General features: G+C 40.4%; 1 protein-coding gene across 2 annotated transcripts; it reads right to left on the bottom strand.

Moving 5' to 3' along the window:
- Window positions 1-3,631: 3,631 nt before the first annotated feature.
- LOC128115718 (zinc finger protein 709-like) lies at window positions 3,632-26,620 on the bottom strand. 2 transcript variants are annotated; one of them, XM_052746713.1, is made up of 4 exons: window positions 26,471-26,620; window positions 15,344-15,470; window positions 14,838-14,898; window positions 3,632-13,739 (listed from the first exon to the last, which is right to left on the bottom strand). In XM_052746713.1, the coding sequence occupies exons 1-4, from the start codon at window positions 26,471-26,473 to the stop codon at window positions 12,080-12,082; spliced, it is 1,851 nt and encodes a 616-aa protein (XP_052602673.1). In that variant the 5' UTR covers window positions 26,474-26,620; the 3' UTR covers window positions 3,632-12,079. The 2 variants fall into 2 exon arrangements, with proteins under 2 accessions (XP_052602673.1, XP_052602672.1); XM_052746712.1 differs by lacking the exon at window positions 26,471-26,620 and adding an exon at window positions 26,192-26,432.

The raw sequence follows: 26,620 nt of genomic DNA, 5'->3' as shown, positions 1-26,620 counted from the left end.
GGAACACGGGCATTTAGCGTGGGGGTTCCAAACACCACAGGGCAGAGGTAACCAACACCATAACACTACCATAACCCAGTCTCTTCTAAACATTGACAACAGTTCCACTGGAAAAATGATGTAATTTAAGAGAATAAAATTCAACAAATGATTTAACCCAACATAAACAAGCTTCAATGAAAACTACAGCAAAAACAAAAAACCAAGACAACCTGAGTACTATGAAAACTACTAATCCCATGGTAATGGCCTTCAATGTGAGTGAATTAGTTGAGAATGAAATCAAAAGAGTAACTGTAAATATGTGAAAGAAAAAGTGGACACAGATTCCTGAATGAATTCAGCAGAACAAAAACATGAATTAACAAGTCAGCAGAGGAAGTGGAGTTCAGTAGAAAGAAACATTGAAGAAGAACCAAACTAAATACTGGAAATGAAAAATTCACCAACAGTACTGTTCAAGGGAAGGACAGCATAGCAGGGCTTGAAGACAAGATAGGGGAACAGAACATTCAAAAAGCGACAGAAATCACTTACAAGAACCTACCACCAGAAAGGGTTCGGAGATAGCTCAGAGGGTAAAGTACTTACTGCATGGACTTGGCAACTTGAGTTCCCTCCCTAGGATCTATATAAATGTGATAGGAGAAAGCTTATTACACAAAGTTGTTCTCTGACTTCCAAATGTGTGCTGCAAGATGTGTATGGTATGCACACACATAAACACACACACACACACACACATGCACACACACTAGAATAAATGAGTGGATGGATGAATGGAAAAAATTCTAACACTGTAAAAAGATCAAATCTATGCATCGTGGGCATGCAAGTATATTGTGTGCAAGGCAAAGAAAATATTTTCAATAATATCATACCAGAAAACTTCTGAAGTCTGAGGAAAGAGGCCAATCCAGGGATAAATGATGTGCAATTAGCACACTAAACAGAAAGGATGAGATAAGAACATCCACATGCCATATTATAGTACAAATGTGTGTGTGTGTGTGTGTGTGTGGTGTTGTATACATATGCTGTTTGTACTGTAATATATATACATACATACACACACACACACACACACACACACAGAACAAAGAAAGTATACTGAAAGTTGCAAGAGAAAACATACAGGCAGAAGAAACATCTCATTAAGTTCAGGAATGCTTGAAAAGAAAAGAGCTGATGGACCAAAGAATAGATTGCAGTTTCTACAAATAACATGCCTAGGCAGGGAACTTAACAAGGCTGTATCAGCAGGAGAGTATATGAGCATTGAATTGAGGCTGAGCTGTCTGCCCACCTCTCCAAACAAAACCCAACAACATGCACATGTTAAGAGGGAACTGGATTACGACAGGGAAAAAGACATGAAAGTACTATCCTCTTAAGTAGCCTATTGCTTGGCAGACATTGGAAAAATGAAAGGGTGCTGGTTTGCCTTTTGTTTTGTTTTGTTTTTTGAGACAGGGTTTCTCTGTGTAACAGAGTCATGCCTGCCCTGGAACTTGCTTTGTAGACCAGGCTGGCCTCAAACTCACAGAGCTCCTCCTGTCTCTGCCCCAAGTGCTGGGATTAAAGGCATGCACCACCATGCTGGGCTGGTTTGCTATTATTTCTTAATACCTAGCAGGATGCAAAGGATAGAGAATACAGTTTGGATAAATGCAGGGAGCCCTTCCTCAGATCCCAAACCTTGGAATTCACAGGAAGACTCACATAAGGGATTGAGGTAGAAGCAAGGAATGAAAAACATCTTTAATACACAAAAAGGGAGCCAGGCATAGTGACACACACCTTTAATCCCAGCACTCAGGAAGCAGAGGCAAGCAGATCGCTGAGTTCAAGGCCAGCCTGGTCTACAAAGCAAGTTCCAGGACAGCCAGGGCTGTTAGAGAGAGAAACCCTGTCTCAAGAAAACAAAAACAAACAAACAAACAAAAAACAAAAAAGGAAAAATCATGATGATAGGGGTCTTTTTTAAAAAAAGATTTCATTTATATATGTTTATCTATATGCTACATACATGTAGATGCTCTTCAAGGCTAGAAGAGGGTGCCAGATCCACTGACCCTGAAGTTATGGCAGTTGTGAACTGATATGGGTGCTGGGAACCACACCCTTGTTCCTCCAGACAAGCAATAAACATTTGTAAAGGCTGAGCTGAGCCATTTCTCCAGTCATGAAAGTCTTACTGTGTGGTCCAATTTTGGGAAACTTTGATACTCAGAGAATGCCCTGCATCTAAATGGTTTGAATTCAGGAGAACTTTACACAATGAATGAGCTTCTCACATTCTGGTACAAATAGGATCAGATTAAGTCAATCTGGAGTGGAGAAACTAAGAAATATAACTACCCATGCTCCCCTGAGACAGACTTCCTAATCAGTAGGGACAAAGGGACATAAGCCTCTATGGACTGGTTCATATAAACCATTAGCATGACAAAATTTTCTTTTAAGTTGTTTTGTTTATTTAGTGTGCATGCACATATACATCTACCATAGTTGAACACGGACACCGCAGGACAACTTTAGATGGCCCGATCTTTCTGTGCACCACTCGGGTCAGAGGTCAAACTCAGGTCACCAGGCTTGACGGCAGGGGCTTTTATGTATTAGTTTTCCCACATGGTACCACCTTGAGAAGGGACCTATGAACGAACTATGAGTTGGCCTGAGTATTACTGTGACAGCTTATAAGTCCAAGCCTGCAGCCAGTGATTACTAAGCCCTCTGAAGCTGCTACCCTGGCACACACAGTTTGTGACTGGGACTAAAACCTGAGCCCACATCCTGGGGATAGTCAGATTCCCATCTTCTCCTTCCTCATTTGCTTTAATAGTAACAGTGCTTTTGAAAAGGCAGAGGCCAGCTGAGTGGTGGTGGCACATACCTTTAATCCCATCACTCAGGATGCAGAGGCAGTTCAAGGTCAGCCTGGTCTACAGAATGAGTTCCAGCCAGGGCTATTTACACAGAGAAACTCCGTCTGGCGGGGTGGTTGGGTGAGGGGGGAGGCACAGAGCCTGGCAGGCAGAATGCTCGGTTTCCTGTTTGCCTCCTCTGTGGCATATGTCAGTGCTCAGTTTACTTTTTTCCACTCACTGAAACACTGGGGCAATACCTTGACGCCTGGACATTTCTTCTTGTTAGGTGTTAAAACTGATGTAGGCAAGTCAGAAAGTATGCTGGAGTCTGGGCTCTGACAGCGGCTTTGAACATGAAAAGGGAAAGCTCTAAATGAAGATGCTCCTAGGCTGAACTGACTTTTGAAAACCATTTAAATGACATTTGTGTGAATGGAGATGGGTGAAAGGACAACTTGCAGGAGGTTGGTTTTTTCTTCCACAACGTGTCTCCCAGAAGTCAAACTCAGGTCTTCAGGCAAGTGTCTTTATGCTTTGCCATCACACAGGCCTAACACCTAACTTTTGACGGGGTAGGCCTCAGCTGCCATGTGACAGCTTTAAAAGACAGACCGGCAAGAGGGTCCTGCTTGGACTCCCATTTTTCCTCCTTGGAAGATTCCACTAGAGAACACAATATGGCAGTTCCAGGGCAGACATGAACAAATGGCCACTTACTACAGTGTCACACCAAAGTAATGATCCCACCAAAAACCAACTCGGAGAACAATGATTTTATTGAGATTTACTTACAGGAGTATTAATGAGGGGTTACTTACAGGTGTATGGGTGACTCAAAGTCAGTTGCACCACCAAAAAGTACACCGAGAAAGGGTGGCCACTCAAAAACATTCAACCCTATAGCTGCTCCCTACACAACTTTCAGGCAGTCGTACTATTTACAAAGTTTTAATTAAGTACTTCATTGTTTATTATCTTATGTTTTATTCATATGAATGTTAGAGTTGAAAAGGAAGACATTATACTATACAGTAAATAAAATCCAGAAAATGATTTGATAGTTTGAAAACTTATATCACAATAAACTGTAAAATCAAGAATAGTTTCAAGACATTTATGAAATATCAAAATTATGTCAAAAGGTAGAGTCCCATAGACATCCTCCCCAATATTATAAGCTATTGCTATTGTCCTTGGTTACCACACATAACTTGAGGGCAAGACCCCATTACTGCAGATACCACATACTGAGTCACAGAACATGAAGAAATCAAGCTTCTACTGACCTAGAGGCTTCACCCTACTGCTAGCTCCCACCATGGTGCTGGAAGGTGCTGTGCCTACTACCAGGGGAGAAGATGACACAGCAAACTTACCCAGCTGAGACCCCTCTGATCTACAGTGATGATCAGTCTAGGACCATGGGTATGGCATGAATGTTGTGGGAATAACCAACAACTTTTTGACCAGATTTAAGGCCCACTCCACACACTCCACAAGATGGTACTCATGCTCAGCACCATTAAGGTGGAGAACTTTCTATTATTCTGTTAAAAAGACATGGTGCGAAAACCAACTCCTTTGGGTATCTTAACACCCATAAATTTCTCTTTCAACCTTCATCCCAAAACTTTCTTTGTTTTATTATTTATTTATTTATTTATTTATTTATTTATTTATTTATTTATTTATTTATGCAGTAGATGGCAATTAACAGACTCACAACTGGTCAGCATGCAGAGAATAAGAGATTTTGGAGGGCTCAGCCCTAAATGAGACATCTATCTATATCAAATCCCTTCTCTCAGGGGACCAGAGATCATTATGGAAGAGGGAGCAGAAAGACTGTAAAAGCCAGAGCCAGTGGATTATTGTAGTCAAACAGTGTGTTCTGGACATAACAGGACAGTTGCACATTCATGCCACAATAAAGATAGCTTTGCACCCATGTATACACTGGCAGCATTTAACTCTATCTGTTAAAAAATAGAGAGCAAATAGAGAGGGAAAAGAAGAATTAGAAGGAAAGAAACAGGGGTGGGTGGACTTGATGAAAATGCATTATGTGCATGTATAAAACTCTCAATCAATAGCAAAATGAACAGATGAAGAAAAAAATAAATCAAGGAAATGTGAACAATGTAAAAGAGCAGCAAACTGCCAGCAGTGGGACACGCCTTTAATCCAGCACTCGGGAGGCGGAGGCAGGCGGATCTCTGTGAGTTCGAGGCTAGCCTGGGCTACAGAGTGAGTTCCAGGAAAGGTGCCAGAGCTACACAGAGAAACCCTGTCTCAAAAAACAAAAATAAAATAAAATAAAATAAAAATAAAAAAAGAGCAACAAAACTAAGTTAGAAATGAATTTTGTCTCCCAAAGGAAAGCATAGGACTTGATGAATTCACTACTGAATTCAAGCTTCCTAAACTATTTCACTAAATATAAAGGGAAGAAACACTAATTTATTCTTGGAAGGTAGTAGTACCCTGATAGCAAAACCATGAAGGACTCAACAATGAAGAAAATTACAAAAAAATTCCTTGATGAAAACAGACCCTCCTCCCCCAAAAACCCCTCAAAAGTATACTTTCAAACAAACTCAACATATTAAAAATACCACAAACTATGATCAGGTTGATCTCATTCTTCACATATAAGCATGTTTCCCCAGATAGCAATCAGTAAATGTGACAGAGAACACAGATGTTCAAGGACTGAAATCTCTCTATCACTGTAATACATGGAGAAGTGGACTTTGTCCAAAGTTCTATGTCCCTTAATGATAAAGTCTGGAAAAACCTAGAAAAAGGAACACACCTCACTGTGACAAATTATAAATGACAAAACTAGAGCCAATATTATACCAAACAGGAAAACTAAAATAATCAGGAATAACACAAAGGAGTCCACTTCTCTACACTGCTATATACATCTCCTGAATTCTCAGCTGGCAAAATAAGAGAAAAGAAAGGAAAGAATCCAAGAATTGGGGTGCAGTTTAGTGGTCCAGCACTTGTCTACTACACACAGCCCCTCAGTACAATCTTGAGCACAAGGAAAGAAAGAGATGTGAAATGAAGAAGTCAAATCTCTACAGACAGTATGATCGTCTTTAAAAAAAAAAAACATTATTATATGTGTATGGCTGTTTTGCTTGCATGTATGTCTGTGTACCATGCATATGTCTGGTGCCCAGAGACCAGAAAAGGGAGCTAGATTCCATGGAACTGGAGTTAGAGTTGTGAGCTGCCATGTAGGTGCTGGGAACCAGGCCTCAGGCTTCTAGAAGAGCCAGTGCTCTTAACTACTGAGTCATCTCTAGCCCCTATGGTCATATTCTTCAAGACCCAAACTGCCACACCAAAAGACTCTACATCTGATTTACTACTTCAATAAAGTAGTACAATAAAGTCAGTATAGAAAAAAATCAGTAGCTATTTATATGACAATGAAAATGGTGATCAAAAAACCAAGGGAAAAAAAATCATCTTCCAAAAGCCTAGGAAATAAGTTACAAGACAAAAAGTCAAATTCACCTATGAATAAACTTAGTCAAGCCGGTGAAAGGAGTACATAATGACAATTTAAAACACTGAGGAATTGAAGGCTCTGGAAAATGGGGAACATTCCTATACTCACAAATCAGCACCATTATAATATGAAAAGGTGTAAAGTATTCTTCAGACTCAATACAACCCCCCATTAAACCTCCAATGCCACTATTTATAGAAATAGAAAACACATTCCTATAATTATAAGAAAATCAAAATACCCAAATAGTCAAAGCAACACTGAGCAAAAAGACCAACTTAAATGAAACAGTGAAACTTAAAAGCAGACACGTAGAGCAATGGAAGAGTACAGTCCCAGAACAACCACGTAGCTACAACCTTCTGATTTCAGCAAAGGCACCCAAACCATGTACAGTATAATAAATGGCCTCTTCAACAAGGAAAATAACACATATGTACAAGAATATCCCTAAATCCCTCCAGCATTCTGTACAAAAGCCAACTCAAACTGAACCAAAAACCTTAACATAAGGCCTAAAAAACTTGAAATTCATAGAGGAAAATTTAAAGAATACATGAAGCTAGGGGCACAGACAACGGCATTCTGAATCTAATAATTTACAGGAAGAATAGCAAATAGGGAATGGGTATTGGAGGCTCTTGATTACAATGTTAACACCCAGGAACCAGAGGCAGGAAAGGCTGCTGTAAATTAGGTGCTAACCTGGTGTATGCAGCAAACTCCAGGCCAGTCAGGCCTCCATAGCAAGAAGCAATGTTAAAGACAAACAAACGAAAATCCCCAAAGACAAATGGGATTGAATCATTGCAAGAAGTTAAAGAGCTTTTACACAGAAAAAGGAAACAACTGTAAGAGAAAGCTACAGAATGGGGGAAAATATCTTTGGACACTCGTTTACCTTTCAAGGGTTTAACATAGAGAAAACACACACACACACACACACATACACACACAAATTATATTGCAAACCAACAAGTAACTGAATCAATACACAGGGAAACAATCAGTACAAATGTACAATTTGCCAATAAATCATGAAAATTCTCAATACAATTAAGTTCACCCCAGTGTGATTAGCTATCAAGGAGCCAAATTAAAACACAAGCTGGTGAGAATGTAGGGCTGTTCCTGGAAATGTATGTTAGTATGGTCACTCTGGAAAATAGTAGTGTTTCATCAAAAACTCAAATTATGATCTTTTGATCTTGCTGTACTATTGTTTAGTATATAGCAAAAGGAAACTAAGTTAGATTATACTATGCATACTTGTATACAGGTTCATATACTACTACTCAAAGTACTCAATTACAGAATCAGCTTATGTGCCCATCAATAGATAAACTAAAATTTTTTAAATGAGGCATACATAAAGTTTAGACTATACTAGGTCTAAGAACTTAACAGGAAACTTGGCAGGAAAATGAATGGGACTAGAAATCACTATATAAATGACTCTCAGCCCCAAATGGTGCTGCTACATACAGAATAGAATGTAGACTTTAACAAACAAGAGAGATGAAACCATAATTGAGTCTGTTAGGGAGAACAGGACTACTGGGGAGAAGGACGGTAACAAGAGACAGTGATTATGGTTAAAGTACATAAAAACTTAGGTCACAATGTCATTACAAAACCTATAATTATGCCAAAATAAACACTAACAATTTTAAAACATTAAAAAAAATTAAATGTAAAGAAAAAGAAACCCTCCTAAATGTTCACCTTTAGGAAGATATAAATGGGTCCAAAAAATGTTGGCATAGACTAGTCTAAGGTTTGGTGATCACTAGGTTGAATGTAAAGTGCTTTTCTTGTATTTTTCACTTTACTATGGGCTTATCATAATGTAACCCTATGGAAACTCTAGGAACTTGTGGATAACTGCATTCATCATTAACATTATTAAACATTAGTGTTTATATAGGAACTAAGAAATGCATAAAGGATCCAAACACTAGTTCACCTCACACAGCAAGGCCACTGAAGGACATGTCACAAGCCTCCACCAATGAGAAATGCTCCTTAATGACTATGACAGAAAGGTATTCTCCAAGGACATCTGCAAGCTGAAAAACCATAAAACATTCTGGATATGGAAGTGCCTCATACTCACTGATGAACTGACTAGCACATCTCATGAATTACATCTCCTTTTACTCCAGTACTGCAGTCTTCTGGGTAACTGCTGTTTTGATTACAAGAGCAGAATTACATTTGCCCCTCAGTGCATCCAACATGGGGGACACTTAACTAAGAATCAATCCTTGTAAGACCCCCTAAATTAAAACATCAGTCCTGTCAGAAACTCTATGGAGAATGCTTTTACAGATGAGCCACTCACTTGTCATGTACGGAGAGAGTGAGTAGAATTTATTGAACATATTTTTGGCAAGAAGGCAGTAATATCAGTATATCCTTTAGTGTAATGACTAGAGAAATCACAATGAGAAGAAATATACATGAAAAGCAAAATTTATACAGTGAAACACCATAATCACACATATATGATAATAATAGTTCTTGACATAAAACAAAACTAAGCTCAAGTTGACAACAGCCTGGCCTACACAGAAAGTTCCAGGCTAGCTAAGGCTATGTAGCATGACATCATCTCAAAAACAAAACAAAACAAAACAAAACAAAAACAAAACACAAGTTTCTTCCAATCACTCAGCTCCTGGCATCAACAGACCGTGGCTACTCTCAGCATTGGTCAGAGAAGCTTCTTTTTACAGTGGACAGATGTCAACGGAGAGATCCATAACTGGCCAAAGGACAAGAACAGACTGAATGTCCACCTTTAAATGAGAGAGCTATATTGATCCCTACCACCACCAAGGCTCAGGGAAAGCCAAAGAAGCAACAAGAATGCAAGAACTGAAGGGTGAGGAGGACTGCTATGAAATGCTGGGGTTCTGGCATGGTTACTAGAATCATAGCAACTGTGACTGCATGCACAAGACCTATAAAATGAAGCAAGCCAAAATCCCAGTACAGATGGGGTAGATTATCTCCAGGCCCCACCCCTTACTAAGAAGCTACTGGCAGTGAATAGCTGTTGGGGTGTGGAGAATCATTTGTGAAAATGTAACTACTGGTCACCCATCCTCCAGTGGATGGCCCCATACCCATGCATGTATGAGCAATACTAACTAGACCTAATGGGTAATTTAAAGACATAAAGTTAAGAGGGGGATATGAGGGAGAATACAGGGAGAGTTGGAAGGAGAAATAGTGGGTACATATGATCATCTTTTATTGTATACATGAAATTCTCAAAAGTAAAAAATAAGCCAACTTGGCAAAGTAATCTGACCTATGATTACAATATATTTACACCTACCATCTGAATAGGAAAAATAAAACAAAACTAAACACACCCTAATGTTTGCTATTCTAAAAGGATTTTGAAAATACTTCAAAGTTAAAAGAACATGTACTCAAGGATTGTGAGAACACATCAGAGAAAAACATAAACACAAGAGACAAAATCAATTTAAAAGGAGTTTAGGCCTGAGGAGGTGGTTTTGTGGGTAAGACCACATGCTGTGCAATCATGAGTGTATCAGCACACCCAGCACTATGGGGAGTAAGGAGACAAGAAATGCTGGGTTTTCTTGGCTGGCTGTCCAGTTCCAGGATCAGTGAGACCTGTCTTGGGGGAATAACATAGCAACAGAGTAGTAAGACATACAATATATTACTTTGTTCACATTGTGAACACCACTAATTCATAAACCATACCATCAACACATAAGCAATGCTCCAACATACACACTCGTGCACGCACAAGTGGTTTTTTTTTTTTCATGAAAAATGAGAATATACACAAAATCAGCCAAATGAAACCAACAGGATTATTCCAATATTCACAAAGTCATATTTTTAACCACCCATTAAACATGATTGAAAACAAGACATTTATGCAGGGGCTTGAGGGATGGCTCAGCAGTTAAGAGTACTTACTGCTCTACCATGAAGATTAGGATTTAGATCCCATCACACACATCATGCATGTCACAGATACCTGTAACGCCAGCTCCAAAGGATACAACACCATCTTCTGGCCTCCACTAGCACATTCCTACTCTCTATCTCTTTCTCTCTCACACTCACACACAAATACTAAAAAGCCTTTTAAAGATATTTATGTGGACTGGCATATTTCAAATATCAATTCACCAATGATTCCAACATAATTTACAATGAAAGAAGCACCTACCTTATCTGATACAAAGATATTACTCATTAAACTAATACATGATTGCTTTAAGAAACCTCACAAAATAATTTAATAAAATACACTTTCTATTAATGTAATTTTTTTATATGTAGGTCTTACTGGTCTCCAGTTCATGGGTTTAAGCTGCCATTCCACATTAACACAACGCTCTGCTTAATGCTTACTTTGTAGAGTAAAATTTAAAAATGAGTCAAGAGATGAACTTTTAAATAGTAGCTAATGATAATGAATGTGGAGGCAGACATCTTTCATTAAACATTCAAGAGCTAGAACCTGGGAGATTTCCAGTTCCAGGGAAACCTGGGATACACAGCAAAAGCTTTTGGGTGGGGAGCAGGGACAAAAAAATTTAATCTTTATTTTTATGTGAACATGTGAACCTATGTCACATGTGTGTGGGAAGAATTGGATCTCCTGAAACTGGAGTCACATGCAGTTGTGAGCCCTGTGATCTGTTGCTGAAAACCAAATGCAGGTCCTTTTAAAGAGCAGCAAATGCTTTTAAAGGTTAAGCCATTCCTATCAGCCCCTGAAAATTTTCCAATAAATACAAAATACTATACTGATAACATTCTCTTCAGAGTGTGCATTTCCTGGAGCATGCTACAAGAAAAAAATATGTCCAGTCCTTCATAATACTGACATTTATCAGATCAAATATGAAAAGATTTCAAAAGACTTTTCCTATATTTGCTACTGCTCTAGACTTTCAATGTTTTTCAACAGCAAAGGTTTTCATCTGGTGTTTCCATGTGTGCCAAATGAAAACTTGAACATCTCTTTCAAGCAAATCAGCACTTCATATCAGGTTCTTTCCTTATCTGTTAATTGAACCAAGTGGTGTTCATATCAGTTTTCCATTGATAGGAATTCTCCCCATGTACATTCTCGTGAGTGCCATCAGGATGATAATGAAGAGTTCACAAATCCTATTGTTAAGGTTTCTCTACGGTAGGTTCTCTCACGTCTGTGAGAGGATGTGATGATACCTGAAGACTATCCAAGATTGCCTATATATGAAGGGTTTCTCTCCATAGTGACTCCTTCCATGTGTTCAGGGGCAATGAAGAAGAAGTGAAGGGTTTTTTTTACAACACCACATATACAAGTAAAAGTTTTTCTAGAGTGAGCTTTCTCATGTCTCCTCCATGATCTGGGACTGCAGAAGGCTTCACCACATCACTTGCAGTCATAGGCTTGTTTCTCTTTCATGTACTTCAAGAACTTTAAACACAAAAACCATCTGCACATTGATTTTTTTTTTAAAAAAATGTTTCTTTCCATTGTGGCGCTTCATGTTTGTTTCAATGAAACAATGCAAAAGGTTCTTCCACTTTGCTAGCACAAATCCAGGTTTTTCCCCCCAGTGTGATTTTGCTTACGTCTTTGAAAGCTACCAAGCCAAAAAAATTTTTTTTCTCTAACTCATTATTAAAAAATACTGGAATCCATGGTAGTGTGAAGTAATTCATGTCTATGTAAATGGTTCAGAGTGAAGAAGGGTTTCCCACAGTATTTACAATTATAGGGTTCATCATCAATGTGTATTTTTTCATGCACCTGAAGATGACTGTAATACGTGAAAGCTTCCCCACACTGTTTGCACACATGGGGCTTCCCATCACCATGAGTTTTTTCATGTCTTTGAAGGGAGTAAGACCAAAGGAAGGTTTTCCCACACTGCTTACACTCATAGGGCTTCTCGCCAGTGTGAATTCTTTCATGGGTTTTCAGTGACCTGGAAGAAGTGAAGCTTTTCCCACACTGCTTACAAATATAGGAAACGGGGACACTGTGAAGTGCTTTATGTTTTTGAAACTGACTCCAAAGCACGAAGGCATTCCCACATTGCTCACATACATAAGGTTTTTCATCAATGTGTGTTTGTTCATGTTCTAGAAGTTCAGTAGAAGTAACAAAGGCAACCCCACACTGCTTGCATACATAGGGTTTCTCCTCAGTGTGAATTTTTATATGTCTTTGAAGAGAAGCAGAACGAGGAAAAGTTTTCCCACAATGATTACACACATAGGGCTTCTCGCCAGTATGGGTTATTTTATGTCTTAAAAGCGAGTTCAATCGAGTAAAGCTATACCCACACTGGTCACACACATAAGGCCTCTCCCCAGTGTGAATTCTTTCATGTGTTCTCAGGGAACCAGAACAAGTAAAGCTTTTCCCACATAGCTTACAAGCATAGGGTTTCACACCACTGTGAATTATTTCATGTTTTCGTAATTGAATCCAACGCATGAAGGTGTTTCCACACTGCTTACATTCATAAGGTGTTTCTCCAGTGTGAATTCTTTCATGTATTCGAAAGGAACGATAAGTAATGAAGGCTTTGCCACATGGTTTACATACATAAGGTTTCTCTCCTGTGTGAATTCTTGTATGAATTTGAAGAGAACTATAATGACGTAAGGTTTTCCCACAGTAATTGCACACAAAGAGGTCCCTAACAGTGTGAGTTCTTTTATGTGTTTTAAGGGAACGAGAATGAGCAAAGGTTTTCCCACACTGCACGCACACATAGGGCTTCTCCCCAGTGTGAATTCTTTCATGTGTTTGTAAGTAAGTGGGAAAAGCAAAAGCTTTCCCACACTGCTTACATATATAGGATTTCTTTGCCCGATGGCGTCGCTCATGCCTTCGATAGTACCTTGAAGAACTGAAAGCTTTCCCACATTGCTTACATTCAAAGGGCTTTTCTTCAGTCAAAGTCTTTTGAAGATTTTGACCAAATCTATAGTCTTCATTACAATTCTCATTTTTATACAGTCTCTCTAGAGTGTAAGTACTTTCATAGTTCTCAAACGATGGGAGAGAACTGGAGGTGGCCCCAAATTCCATACTGTTGTACAATTCCTTTCCATACTCCTGATCTTCATATGATTCATGCTCTGTGTCGGGTTTAAGGAGCACACTTAGAGACAAATGGCCAATGACTACTCTTGCACATCCACTGTTTTCACATATATGTACTCCTGGAAAGGGGTTCTGGTTTACAATGCTCTGAGTAGTGAAGTCAAAGATTTCTGCACACTGATGATCGTCTTTGAAGTCATAGAGTCCCTCCACCACTTGACCACTGTAAGAAAGCAAATGTGCATCACTGGTACTTTCTTAACTAGTTGTCAGTAGAAACGTTGGTTCTATGCTGTCAGAACTTTTAAAGGCATTTGCCCGAATGCTCTCAGAGACTCTGGGGACAACTGTAACAAAAACAGTGGTATTCACAGGTGGTTGTGTTATACCATCTACATGTCAAGCAAACACGTCTTATTAATTAAATGCACTAAAACACATATTTCAATTCTTGATGCCATCTTGGCACCTGAAGAGGCCTGCTAGGAACAGGACTTCTAAAAAGCAAGTATGTCTGGAAGGCTGTTGGTGCAAGACTATTTTTGCTGGCTATAGTAAGTGAGATCTCCAGAACCAAAGAAAGCACATGGCTCTTCTTAAAATTGAAGGAGTTCATGACCAAGATGAAACCAAATTCTACTTAGGCAGTGATGTGTTTATGTGTGTAAAGCAAAAACAACACAGTGACCCCTGGAAAGAAAAAAACCAACAGCAATAATTTGGGGAAGGTAATTCAGCTCCAAGAAACAGTGGCATGCTTCATGCCAAATTGTCAAGAAAACTTGCTGCAAAGGCCACTGGACATAGAATCCAAGTGAGATTGTACCCTTCATAGAGCTAAACTAATGAAAAATCAATAAAAATGGATTTGTAAAACAAAAATATATTTAATTCTCAATACTTGTACAATTTTGATGCACCATACAAATGACCACAATCATTTTTATGAACTACTTCAAAGTCCACAATGAAATTTTGATATTTAGTCCAAGCCTAAAAATATATCTGCTTTTTGTATCATATATACCTTATATGTAAGGTTTGTGGATAAATTAATATTTAAATTTTAATAACACTGTATGGAGAAAAGTTGGTATGTATCAAATATGATAAAAATCACTTCAGGGATCATGATGTTCCAGTTATTTCCAGTACTGAAATCCTTATAATGTTTTCAGAATGTTGATATTTAATGTTTCAGTTTTGAAGAAAATTTCCTGAGAGTAACTGAGTTTGAAACTGGATATACATGTATCTTTTGCTACTTTGGAAAATGTGCAACCACACAATTCTTGGGGCTGTCTCTTGAGGTCCATATTACCTTAGTTTTCTCCAGGAATTTCGGTATATATTTTCAATGATATGGTGCTCTAAACTGTTTCCTAAAACACAAACCAAGTGAAATCATTATAAATTATGACATCATAGTAAATGTTAATAAATTCTAGCAAAATTCACAGTAAAAAGTGATCCTTTTCACAGGGGCTAGAGAGATGGCTCAGTGGTTAAGAGTACTGACTTCTCCAGAGGCTGCTGGTTCAATTCTCAGCACCCACATGGCAGCTCACAACTGTCACACATGGCAGCTCACAACTGTCACACATGGCAGCTCACAACTGTCACACATGGCAGCTCACAACTGTCTGTAACTCCACTTCCAGCGAACCCAACACCCATGGTAAAACACCAAGGCACGTGAAATAAAAATAAAAATTAAAAAAGTGATCCATCTCACATATTCACCTAAATGTTTCTTTACCATACTTAAACTTATGCAGAAGCACTTTTTCTTTGATTGACTAATTAAAGGAATGATGACATACTCACCTATAGAGGCCAGGTTCCTCAAGGTTTCCTGCATCACATCTTTGTAGAGGTTCTTCTGGGATGGATTCAGCATAGCCCACTCCTCTAGGGAGAAGTTCACAGCCACATCCTCAAAGGTTACTGACTCCTGAAAGAGCCCATATACATTTCCACAAGGAGTGTGAGTCTCACAGTACTGGAAAGCTAATCTTAACTCATAAGAAGTTGGTAAGATTCAATGTTCTATGTGCGTTTAAGTCATATCATGGTCATCACACTTACATGTCATACACACTAAGAGTCTCTCACACAGTAATTCTGGTAGTAGATTGGAGCTATCTGGTAAGGCAACAACAGGATAGGTCCATCCTTGTTTAGCTAGGTTGTGCTAACCTCTCTCTGTACTTTGGTTCAACATTTACAATGAATTTTGATTGTCTAATGTCCCAAACACAGTCAATACCAGCTGTCCCAGGACTGCATTCTTAGTAATGCAGAAGACAATTCTACTTCTCCTGGTGTCTACAACTGCTATTCAGAGGGATTCCTCCCCCACCCCAACTGTAAAGAAAGAAGTAGCTTTCTCAACAGTTGATATCAATTACACGCCACTTTTACAGTATCTATTTTCTCTCAGAATTCTTGTAATGTTTATAAGTGCTCATCAGACACAGGTTAGAACCCAATATATTCAGAGACCCAGTGTGACAAGGCACCTCAAGATCTTCCTGCAATGCCTTCCCAGACATGATGCTCTGTATCTTGAACTGTAAACCAAAACAGCCTATCCTCCCCCAAGATTTCTTCTTAGGGGAGCTGGAGAGATGGCTAGGGGATCAGGAGCACTCACTGCTCTTGTGAGGACCAGTATGCTGGCTAGTTTTAGGTCAACTTAACACCAGCTAGACTCATTTTGGAAGTAATCTCAATTGAAAATTGGCCCCCAGTGCTGGGCAGAGTGGTTCACACCTCTAATCCCAGTACTTGGGAGAGACAGGCAGATCTCTGTGAGTTTTGAGGCCAGCCTAGTCTACACAGTGAGTTCCAGGACAGCCAGGGCTATGTAGTGAGACTGTCTCAAAAAAGGAAAAAAAAAAAAAATGCCACCATCAGATTAGTCCGTGGACAAATCTGCAATATATTTTCTTGATTGATGATTGATGTGGAAGGGCCCAGCTCACTGTGGATAGTGCCGCCCCTGGGCAGTTGGTCCTGGCAGAGCAAGCCAGGGGGAGCAAGATAGCAACATTCCTCCATGGCCTCTGCATCAACTCCCGCTTCCAGGTTCCTGTCTTTTTTGCGTTCCTGCCCTAACTTCCCTCAGTAATGGGCTATGATGTGGAACTGTGATTTGAAATAAACACTTTCCTCCCTAGGTTGCTTTTGATTATAGTATGTTACCTCAGCAACAGAAACTCTACTCACATCACATGATTCACAACCACTTGTAACTCCAGTTCCAGAGGATCTAATGCCTCCTTCTGGCTTCTCTTGGGGAGGGGAGATTCATGCGTGTACACACACACACACACACACACACACACACACACACACACACACAAAGTAACAAAATGTTTAAAAACAAAATATTGTCACAGCAACTAAACACAAAACTTAAGACAAGGTTGATTATGGGCAATTCATTGTACTAATAAATTAACATTACCATTTTTATTGGAGAATGTCAGTAGACAATGAAACAAGAAGAATGCCACATGTTTTGGAAGTGGCTTTAACTAGCCACCATGTCACCTGTCAGACATGTACAAAATTCTGTACATTCTATAACAAACTTTTAAGAAGTGTGATGGTTAAGGTTGTCACCTTATAGAATTTATAATCATGTAGGACACAAGCCCCTGGTCATCTGTGATTATCTAGATTACATTACTTGATGTGGGAACAAAAATCTTAAGTGTTGGTGGTAGCATTTCCTGAGCAGGGGGATCCTGAACTGTATAAAATGAAGAAAGGAGCTAAGCATCAGTATCATTCATCAGGTTCTGCTTCCTGTTTGTGGGTCATGTGGGCAGCTAATCCAACCTCCTGATACCCTGACCTCCCTGCCATGTAACTCAGTCAATCCTTCTTCCAGTTACTTTCACCAGGGTATTTTATCCCAGCAACCAGGAAAGAGAAAACTGGTACCCTACACTGGGGCTGTTTATGTGATAAACATGACCATCTTAGGCATTGTTTGTGGCAGGGACATGGAAAAATTTGGTATTTGGGTTAGAAAAGCCCTTGAATGCCAAAAACAGGGCTTAATGGGCCATGCCTGTGAAAGTTTGACAAACAATGCTGAGAGCAGCTGTAATTGATAAAAACATCAGTGTCACTATAGGAAAACCTATTAGGGCACACTGACACAGAAGAAAGATGGCCTGAGGGCAAAACCAGAGGCTCCAACCTGAGGTGGCTGTAGAACTGGGCACTGGCATCCACATGGTACTAGTTTTGAAGGAATGAAGGATGTCAGACAGGGAGGTCATACAGAACAGCTGAGGTCAGGCACCTTATAGGAGAGTCAAGAGTTCCTGCAAAGTGGGCCTCAGAAGTCAATGTGTAGAGCTCTGAAGGTGAAGTCTATTGGAGACCACAGGATACTAGAGACACCAGGACCTTAACAACAGCTATCTGCCAAGGACAGCTATAGGCAGAGAGTCCAGTCCAAGACACAGACTATATGTGATGCAGGCAGCAGCTCTGGGGTGGTGGTGCTACCTACCCTTTGGAATGTAGACAATTTCATCAAATTTAGATGTCAGGCAGAGATGTAGGATTTGATGTTTGCCTTGCTGGATTTGTATCTTACTTTGGTCCACCATAGCTTGCCCCAATTCTTCCATTTTATAACAGGAATGTTTGCTCTGGGCCATTATATAGTTGGAATTATGCAGAGCTGGAGAGATGGCTCAGCAGTTAAGAGCACTGGCTACTTTTCCAGAGGACCTGGGTTCAATTCCTAGCACCCACATGGCAGTTCACAACTGTCTGTAACTCCAGTTCCAGGGGATGACACCTTCACACAGACATACATGCAGGCAAAACATCACTGCACATAAAATAAAAATAAATAAGTAAATAAATAAATGTATATATTGGATGTATGTAACTTGCTTTTCATTTTATAGGACCTCACAGTTAAGATACTTTGGAATCTCAAATTGTTTAAACATGCTTAATGACTACGGGGAGTTTTTGGTGTTGGGATAAATGTATACTACATTATAACATGGTCATCAGTCTATGGAGATAAGGGGCAGAAGGTTATGGCTTAAAACTGATAAGTCTGGGTGTCAAGCTGACAAGGGCTGGAATTGTGATGGTTAATATTATTAACTTGACAGACTCCAGAGTCATCCAAGAGACATGCCTCCATGTGCACCCATGAGAGGTATCTAGACTGAGGTTAGCCTTTGAGAATGTCTCTGAGAGATTATGTTGATTGCATTAATTGGTGTAGGCATATCCACCTTGATTGTGGGTAGGATCATTCCCTAGGTAGAGGACTCTAGACTGTATAAAATGAAGACAGTGACCTGAGAATCAGCATTTATTCATCATTTTGTTTCCTGACTGGATGGCATGAGCATCTACTTCACCTGCTTGTTTCCCTGACTTCCCCACCAAGGCAGACTGTACTCTAATCTGTGGACCAGATCTTTCTCCCTTAGCTTGCCTGTCAGATTTTTATTTAATCATACCTATAGAAAAAATAACTAATGAATATAATAAGTCTATTTTATCAAAGTAGTTGAAATCAATGTCCAACAGTTATTTATTATTTAAGTAAGAATATAAAATTTGCCTAACATAAACAAAAGACTGATACAATAACCATGGCAGTAAGCTATTAACGCAGACAGACAAATACACTGAATGAAAGAAATCAGTCTTTACTCAGCAATCTTGAAACAGAAGAACTGATTATTGAGAAGAGATGGTGTACCAGAATCACATCTTGTGTACAAAAAAATCACATCTATATACATAAGGCAAAGATAAACTGGTACCAGCATGGGAACATGCAGTATATTCCCCTCTTCTCCATGGACAATAATCAAATATTCAGTCTTCAAGTCACAGTCAGCCTGACTAAAATAATGGACAAAAATAATCCCAGCGGGCTGGAGAGATGCCTCAGAGGTTAAGAGCACTAGCTGCTCTTCCAGAGGTCCTGAGTTCAATTCCCAGCAACAGCATGGTGGCCCACAACCATACATGGTTGTACATAATGAAATCTGGTGCCCTCTTCTGGTGTGCAGGGGAATTTAAGGTTACTCTTGGTTCTATATGCCATTAATAAGCCTGAAGCAAGACTTTTGGGACGGGGACACACACACACACACACACACACACACACACACACACACACACACCAACACCAAAAACAAATCAAAACAACAACACAGTAGGCCTGCAAAATGGGTGGGTCAGTGGGTAAAGGTGCCTTCGACAAGTCTGACAACCTGGGTGTGACTCCCAGAACCCACAGACTGCACCAAGAGAATTGAAGCTCTCTTCTGACTTCCGCACACATCACAGCATATAACATACACAACACTCAGTTTTTTAAAAAGTAAACTAAAACCACGAGAAAACAACAAAAACCCAAGTGACAAAGTCTGTCTAAGCCCAGCAAGGGACAAAGCCTTCTACATAAGAAGAAAAACCTCATTTGTTCCGTTATATCATAAATGTGAAGTGAGTGGTAACTCCTGTTTAATAGGTCACTTTATTTGTTTTGTCCCTGTCTTTATGATACTGAAAAACAAGAAAAAGAATCCAGCAGGGAGAAGAGAAATGGATATAAATGTTAAACATATGTCAAACAGATATAAGTGAGGATGTACATTTTTTCCTTCTTGTTTTAAGTTACATTTATTTAGTTTTATTTATATGTCTGGCAGGGGGCAGAGGGAGAGAGAAGGTGGGGAGAGGGACCTCCAGTACCATGGTACACCTGTGGAGTTGAAAGGACAACTTCCAGGAGTTGGTTCTCTCCTTCAACCATTAGGTCTCAGGTATCTAATTAAGGTGGTCAAGCTTGGTGACAAATACCCTTACCCACCAAGTCAACTCACAGGCTCTAAGGATGTATTTTTAGTAAAAAGTGTAATAGAATGTAAAGGCTTTTAGTGAGAAGGGATTTTAAATTGTGAATGCTTTATTGGGTTGAGATATATATATATATGGTGAGAAAGATGGGAAATTATTGAGGCCTAAGAGAGAAAGTATGGGGAAGAAATTAGGCCATTGATTCAAGGTCTGGCTTGCCATTCCTGCTTGTGGGGTTCAGGAAAGACCAACAATGACAAAGCCAAAATTGCTTATAGGAACATTATGTTTTCTTTATGCATCTTATCAAACAGAATTGGGCTAAATGCCTCCTCATTGCCAATTTAAACAAACCTCATAAATCTACTTTACAATTTTGTTTACAAAAGGAAATTCTTTATACTTTTAACCCTGTTGTAAAATATACTATGAGGAATATTTGAATATTTAAGAAATTGGGGGGTGGGCGTGGAGAGATGGCTCAGAGGTTAAGAACACTGGTTGCTCTTCCAGAGGACCTGGGATCGATTCCCACCACTCCTACAGTGGCTAACAACTCCAGTTCTAGGGGATCCAATGCCCTTTTCTGGACTCTGGATACTGCACACATGTGGTACAGATATATGCCAGAAATGCACCCATACATATAACATTAAATTTAATTTTAAAAGAGGGTGTAAATCTTCATAGTACTTGGAAATATTAACTTGAAAGCTACCAAGATCTCATATATACTCATTGTAAGGGTACTTACCCAAGACTCTCCCTTGAGAAGCCCATGCCTAGTCTTAACCCCTGGACATCTCTCTAACAATCTGTGCTAATAACTGTTTTAAAATGTCTCTTGGTATATCTCCAATTTGCCTTTATATTGCTTTGCTCTAAAATAGGCCTAATAAGTTTCAGTTTAATTGCCTTTTCCGAAGATACAGCCACAAGAACTAGTAATCTCCAGCAGATACCTAAGCTTACTCCATGTAAGTTTTAAAAGAATTATGTCTTACAAAAAGGAAAAATAGCATAGCTTCCATTTTTCAGATAAATTCTAACATATAATTGCATCATTAGCATATGATCACTTGCATTCATGTTCTCTCTCCTCTATGATACAAACAAAACTAGAAGGCTTTTTTCCAAGTTTCTTGCAACGGCCAGTGTAGGAATATAAAAACAAAAATGTCATTTGAAAACCAATGTGTTACTGCCTGCTTAGAGATCAGGAAAGAGTCCATGTTTTCAAGACTTAAGTTTTACAATACAGGTTATCACTATTGCTCTTGGTTACCCACCAGAACTTGATGGTAAGACCCTATTGCTGAAGACACCTCATACTTGAGCCACAAGAAATGGAGAAATCAAGTTGGTACTCATATGGAATCTTCATCTCTGTTGGCTAGCTTTCACAACGCCAAAGGTGATGTGTAGGTTGCTGGGGAAAAAAAAAATCTTACCAGCCATGAACTCTCCAAGCTATAATATAATGACTTGCCTGGCAAGACATGCCCACTGATGCAAGGGTGGCATCAATGTAATGGGTAACAACCAACCGCTTTCTGATTGAATTTACAGCCTGCTCCACATGATAGAACCCCACAGCTGTCTAGGTCACAGGCCTCAGGGGAGAACATACGCTATTATTCTGCTAAATAGACACAGTATCAAACTGCCTTCCAAACACTTACGGTTATAACAATAGATTAGTTAGTGCAGCTTTCAACGCTCATCAAAGAAGCTCGCTTCTTCTTGAAGTTAATACAGAGACCCACAATTAATCAAAATGCAGGGATAAGTGACTGTGGAAAGCTTAGCTCTAAATGCATCCTGTTCCCCACGAGGCTCAAGAACCATTATGGAAGAGGGGAAGGAAACACTGTAGGAGTCAGAAGTCAGAGAGGACTACTGGGAATCATGCTTTCTAGACATAACAGGGCTGTTGCATGCATGAACTCAGAGCAGTTGTGGTTGCTTGCATAAGAACAGCACAAGATCAAACTAGTCAAACTTTCAGAATAAATGGGGAGGAGCCAACAGAGGAGCTATTGACAGTTAACTGCTGTTGGAGGACAGAGAACCTGTTTTCTTAAGAGATGTTGTTCCTGCTAGGATGACCCCACACCCACAAACATACTGGAAACACTCATTAAATTCAGTGGATTAAAGAGGGCATAAAGTTGGTAGGCAGGTATAGTGCAGTAGGTCTGGGAAGAGACTATAAGGGGGAATCATGGGATGGATATAATCCATACATTGAATACATGTGAGGCATTTTCAAAGACTAAACAAATACACATGTTAAAAAGTTCTTAAATTTTCTATGTTGCTTACATTTAAAGTTGTATCTATAAAAGTACAGATTTTGGAAGCACCATTTAATAATGATAGAAAAGAATATGCAGAGGCTTAAGAATTGGCTACGCCATTAAAAGTCAGTCCTTCACGTTCTACCAGAGGACTCTAGTCTGGTTCCCACTCACAACCACCTGTAACTTCAGCTCCAGAGAATCTGACACCCTCTTCTAGCCATCTTGAGCATCTAGTCATGCTTACTAGACATACATACACACACACACACACACACACACACACCAAAAAAAAGAGAAAAAGAATTAAATGAACGATTTAGCTTATGACTGACAAATGATAAATCTAAATACATACTGTAACATTTTATATTTAAATCTGTATATGGCTATATAAGTATAAATCCTGTCTACTCGTGCTTACATTTATTTTTTTATTTTTTTATTTTTTTCGAGACAGGGTTTCTCTGTGTAGCTTTGCGCCTTTTCCTGGAACTCACTTGGTAGCCCAGGCTGGCCTTGAACTCACAGAGATCCACCTGGCTCTGCCTCCCAAGTGCTGGGATTAAAGGCGTGCGCCACCACCGCCCGGCGACATTTTTATATTGTATGTATGACAACAAATTGGCTCATAAGAAATAAGTGCTCACATAAATTAAGACAGAGGCTGGAGAGATGGTTCAGTGGTTAAGAGCACTGGCCGCTCTTCTCGAGGACCCAGGTTCAATTCCCAGCCCCCACACGGCAGCTCATAACTGTGTATAACTCCTGTTGCAGGGCATCTGATAACCTCACACAGACATACAGGCTGGCAAAACACTAATGCACATCAACTACAAATAAATAAATCATAACAAAAGAAATTAGGACCATTAGTCCAAATATTTCCTAGTTCATAATGTAACTAAAAAATTTAAAACTCAGCATCCTGACTCTTGTAATCACGACAGATTAAGTTTGGCCAGCAGTCCCAATACGCCAATTACAGACCGAGGACCGAGGGTGAAAGAACAGCTCTCTAAGTCAGTCTGGCTCTTTCTGGGAGAACAAATCAAAGGGTTTGATAATTCCGGATCTGGCTTTGGGCATCTGGCACATACTTCTATTTTTAAAAATTGTAATAATTTAAAAAAGAGAAAGGATTAAGACAAAACACAAGTTGTACACAGAAACAGTCCTGGCCAGGGTGATTACCTGTCTGGTCTATTTTCTAGCTGATCATTTTCTTAGTTCTTGTTGGGAATGTTCCCATGAGGTTCTCTGGAGTAGACAGAAGGGCAACAGCATGACTTGAGCTCTAAAGAGAGGAATGTGGAATGCCTGGAAAAGGTGATCTTACAGCTTTCTGGAGATGGAATTGGTTTCAAAGCAGGATCCAGGCTGCAGACTCTCAGATTACCAAGCAAGAGAGGCAGAGGAGCCTGTGGGCCAGTGAAAGGGGGTGGGGAGCAGGATGTGTGGCCACTAGTACCCATTTTGATGTAAGCTCATTTCTCCAGGTGAGAAATCCCAACAAGCTTGTTAGCTAGCGATTCAAACAATGTCTAAGTAAGGTGGATATCAGTATCTGTAAAAGGGGAAGGCTGCTGGAGATGTTACTTCCTAAGCAATAGCTGGATCCTAACATTACATTCCTTTTGCAGCCACTCAAATTGGCAAGATGAGTGGGTGGGCAGGCCTGGGTCCAGGCCCCATTGGCATTCATTGGCAGCAGTCTTTCCCTCTGGCCCAAGTGACTAATGAATGTATAGTCTAGGTGGGTGCCGAAGCCGATAAATAGTCTAGACAAAGCAGCCAGCATGTATAAGGAAAAGAATTGAGGGCTCTAATAAGAACCGATTGTGCCACCTTATATCACCACACCAAACTCTAGAGCCTTCTGTTAACTTCTGTATATACTTGCTTTCTCCCGTCCTCCCTAAGAGTTAGAAAAGCCCTGTTCAGGGTAACCATGGAGAACTTCGTAGACCTAACACTTAGGGTTTTCTCCTAATGCAAAACTCTGTTCACATACAGTAAGGCCTACCTCTAGCAGGACTCTGCCTTTTAAAATAATGTGTAGATACTGGAACAAGTAGCTCAGCAGGTAAAGGTACTTGCTGCATGAACCTGGTGACATGAACTCAATCCTGGAAACCCACGTAAAAGAGAGAATGCATTTCATGAAGTTGTTCTCTGACCTTCAAAATGCAAGTTGTAGCATGCAGGATATCACACACATACACATACACACCACACCATGTATTATTACTGTGTATACAACAATAATTCATAAATAAAATTTTAAAACAAAAAGCAATGTCTAGAAATATCAGAGGATCTGAGGACACCAGCAATTATGACAGAGCCCAACTCCAGTCTTCCATGGATGTGGATCCCCCTTTCCAACAAGTTTGGAAATATCAGAAGAAGGTAGAAATTCAGGGCTTACTGCCAGTGCTAAGATTCACTGACTTATGGATACAGGTCATGGAATTTAGAGGAAGCTTTCCTGGAATCTGTGAGACTCACAGGAAAAGCAGGTGCCACTGAGGAGAGACAGCAAGGAAGCCAGGGCAGACTGCTCAGTGATACTCTATACCATAGGGATATCTGCTTTCCAACAGTGTCAAGCCTAGAAGGACTCCATTTTATTAAGCAACAACCTTGACCAGAGTTACTCCAAGTTGAAGAATAAGAGCCCCCACCACCACCAAAAAAAGAAAGGCAACACGGCTTGTTTACACACGTAAACAGCCAGTATCTTCCAGAACACCAGGAGAGACAAATTGACAACATCAATGATGACACCTGAAATTATACCAAATCATTTTAGACACACCACACAAATCAGCTTGTCAGCCATATCGCATGTAACCCCCTCACCTGGGACCATAGACTAGAAGGACCACCCCAAGACAAAGGATGGCAGGCAACTGTCGGGAGCCTTACCCACAGGGAAGAACTCCTGAGTCAGTCCTTGGACTCCAGCTCCAGTGCGGTTTCTTCTGCCCAGGACACCCAGCCAACTTAAATTGACTTACTCATGCACACTGCATATACATTTGACATCTGTGCCTGCACTGCTAGGACATCATTTTTGGTTCCCTACAGATTGTTCTTTGCATCTGTCTCAGTTCTATGCCTCCTACTTCAGAACGGACTCCAAACTCAACCACTTTAGCTCTTACCCATTCTGTGACCTGCACATTTGTATATCTTTATGTGAAATGTTCATGTTATCCGCCAGTTAATGTTAGTACTTAGATTGTTATATAAGAACCTGTGATTGTCAATGGCTGGCTAGCAAGCAAAACCGGGCATACTTGGCTAATTGTTAACAACGAAACAGACATAATTTGGGAAATGGTTTATTATCCGAAAAATTCTGGCATTGGAAACACACCAGCTTGTCCCTCTGTTTCTGACAACACGCTCAGGACCCAAGGTCACCACACCCTGCATCCCCCCTCCCCCCCAAACACACACACTCACACACACACACGAACCCCGGAGTCCCGAGTCTCACCACGACACTGCCGCCACCGCTCAGGCTGCGGAGTCGCGAGGCTGCGGGTGCCCGGATGCCGACGGAGGCCATGGCCGCAGCACTGAGCGCTCAGCAAGGGACAGGACCGCGGCTGTGCCTGCTGACCCAGCTCCACCCAGCGGGACCCGGGCAGCGCGGCCCAGCGGAGCCCGATGAGTCACAGACGCAGACTCGGCTGCCCGGGGAGGCCGCGTCCCCACTGTCGCCTCCGCTGGCAACCGCCTCCTCCCAACACCCGGGACGCCCGGCCGTACGCACCATTTTCGGTCACCGGGTGCCCTGGTGTTCTCCAGCGGCTCCTGTGATCAGTGGATGAGACACAAACACTGGGGGACAACCTGCGGGGCCCTCTCCAGAGAAGACACAAACGCCTAAAATGGCTGGACGGGAAGTGGCATCCCCGCTGCT

This window comes from Peromyscus californicus, unplaced genomic scaffold (genome assembly GCF_007827085.1).
Source record: "Peromyscus californicus insignis strain IS unplaced genomic scaffold, ASM782708v3 Scaffold_1__1_contigs__length_55948999, whole genome shotgun sequence".
Lineage (NCBI taxonomy): Eukaryota > Metazoa > Chordata > Mammalia > Rodentia > Cricetidae > Peromyscus > Peromyscus californicus.
Note: the sequence above shows the minus strand (reverse complement) of the source record. Positions and strands in the feature narration are given on the sequence as shown.